This window comes from Cyprinodon variegatus, unplaced genomic scaffold (genome assembly GCF_000732505.1).
Source record: "Cyprinodon variegatus isolate N-32 unplaced genomic scaffold, C_variegatus-1.0 Scaffold606, whole genome shotgun sequence".
Lineage (NCBI taxonomy): Eukaryota > Metazoa > Chordata > Actinopteri > Cyprinodontiformes > Cyprinodontidae > Cyprinodon > Cyprinodon variegatus.
In genome coordinates, this window is record NW_015151059.1 from 421058 (window position 1) to 423324 (window position 2267).

General features: G+C 47.2%; 1 protein-coding gene across 1 annotated transcript in view; it reads right to left on the reverse strand.

Moving 5' to 3' along the window:
- Nucleotides 1–2267, reverse strand: part of arnt2 (aryl hydrocarbon receptor nuclear translocator 2) — a 32909-nt gene that overhangs the window by 6238 nt on the left and 24404 nt on the right. The window contains exons 13-15 of the mRNA XM_015392792.1: nucleotides 1121–1244; nucleotides 952–1054; nucleotides 735–873 (exon numbers count right to left, since the gene is read on the reverse strand). Coding sequence (XP_015248278.1) covers nucleotides 735–873; nucleotides 952–1054; nucleotides 1121–1244 — 366 coding nt within the window. The remainder of the gene's footprint in view (nucleotides 1–734; nucleotides 874–951; nucleotides 1055–1120; nucleotides 1245–2267) is intronic.

Here is a 2267-nt window from a genome sequence, read left to right on the forward strand (position 1 = left end):
ACTCCAGGGTGTTGTTCAGCATGGGGGTGAGTAGAAAATGAAGGCTAATCATGTTTTGGGTGTACTATTCCTTTAAACCACACTAACAATCTAACCAGAAGTAAAACCTTGGACTTTTACTCAATATTTTAACAAACCTGAGTAGAATCATTTTTTGCTTGGCATTTGTTTTTTTGTTACTTAGGTAAAACAAATCCTAGAGGTTCACTCCAGCTTTAATCCTGGATAGTGATTATCACTATCTTTCCCAAAACAGGAAACCTGCATCTGTCTTTTTCCTCTGCTCACGTTCAATCTCCTCTCCAAAGCCTTTGCCAGCTTGGCTGACATTAGCCATGGAGCCTGCCGTCCATCGCTACCACACCTGCTGCTGCTCTGTAAGGGAGAGTCACCACCTAGTGTTTAGAGCATTACGATTGGATCCCAGAGGTTCTGATTTCAAGCCCCACTCCCACAGACTGCCACTCTGGGTCCTTGAGCAAGACCCTTAACCCCACACTGCTCCCTGAGAGCCACTCAATGGCAGCCCACGGCTCCCCGAGGGGGAGGGGTTCGTACCTGTGACAGAGTAATACCAATAAAGTTGAATTCTATTCTACGGTAGATCACACCGATCTAGTTTAGGCTGGTTGGAAGGTCTGTGATAGATTGGCTCACCATTACATTGAATCATGTGACTGTGTTGAAAATGGCTTTCTTAGGAAAAGAGTGCCCCCCCCTAGTATGATGTTTACCTGTCCGGTGAACGGGGGCCGGTTGCCTGACCATGCCACCTGGCCTGGGTTCAGCTGTCTGGAGATCTGAGCCAGGTTCTGATTGGACGATCCCGAGGACTGGATGTCGTTAACACCAGGAACATGAATTACCGAAGAACTGGGAAGGAAAAAAACCTTGTAAGGGTCTGCTGTGAGGGAGGGAACCCCTGGATGGGACAACATGGCTGCACCGCACCTGAAGCTCTTTCCAGAGTGGCCCTGCTGAAAAGGAGAGCTCTGGGTGTAGAGGGGCTGTCCTCCCGCCGTGGAGGAAGGAACCATCATCTTCTTGTCTCCCGCTTTGGATAAAAAGCTGCTGTTACACAAAAGCCCATCCAAAGAGTTTTAGCAAACATGTGACTTACAGCCAGATATGCTGGTGTACATCTCAGCAAAGCGTGGATCTCTCTCCTGGGAGAACAGGGTCTCTGTCTTCTCAATGCTTTTCCCAGCATCATGGACGCCACTGCTGACTCCTGCCACAGGTACCTGAAGGGAGAAACACTATTAAGCATCCATCAGTGGATCTGTCCTACTCTCACAGGGAGATAAAGTGATGGAAGCTGTGACAGCAGGGAGGATCTGCGGTATGGTCTGCCTTGAACAGGATCTGGAGGAGCCTCTGACTGCAGTCTGAAGAGGACTATTAAAGTTGTCCATCATCAGGAGCTTCTAGGACAGGCCTGATGCTGTTACCCCAGTAGATGAAGAGGGGCAGCATCTTCCTCCAAACGCTGAAGGACCCAAGCTTCCTGAGGAAGTCAAGGCTGCTCTGCTGCTCACTGCAGACTGCACAGTTACTCTTGGTATTTATAATCCTCCACCTCACATTCTACCCCATCCATGTGTCTTCCAAAATCTATCATCATCTCCTGTTTTTAAAACCACAATTAGATTAATGTTACGGCTCTTTAACCTGAGTCTTCTGTGGGACTAAACTGTGAATGCCTGCTCTAAACCACCCAGCAGAAACTGGCTGAAAAGACGACATGATTTACGTTCAAACGACGTCTACATTTGGTTACTTTCAGATTGTTGAAAACTGGGTTTGAAACTTCTATTATTGGACTAAAGAGGGACAAAATCAGAGCGACCAATCACAGCCCAATGTTCAATGATGATTTCTGGACTAAATCCATACTATAACAGACCGACCAGATTTAGTCTAAAAACCAACGACTGAATGAGGTCTGGTGTTTGGGGGGAGGCCCTTCATGTTTAAAGGTGAGCCACTGTCAGTCTAACAGCGTGGGGTTCATGTTGTCATAGCGCTTCATTCGTGTATATGTCCAAATAAGTAGGTAAATGTGTTTAAAAACATGGTCATCACGCTCACATAAAGTCACCGTTTCACTGGTCATTTCGCTTACCTGAAGTCACCGTTTCTCTGGTCGTCTCGCTCACTGAAAGTCACCGTTTCTCTGGTCGTCTCGCTCACTGAAAGTCACCGTTTCTCTGGTCATTTCGCTCACTTAAAGTCACCGTTTCTCTGGTCGTTTCGCTCACTTAAAG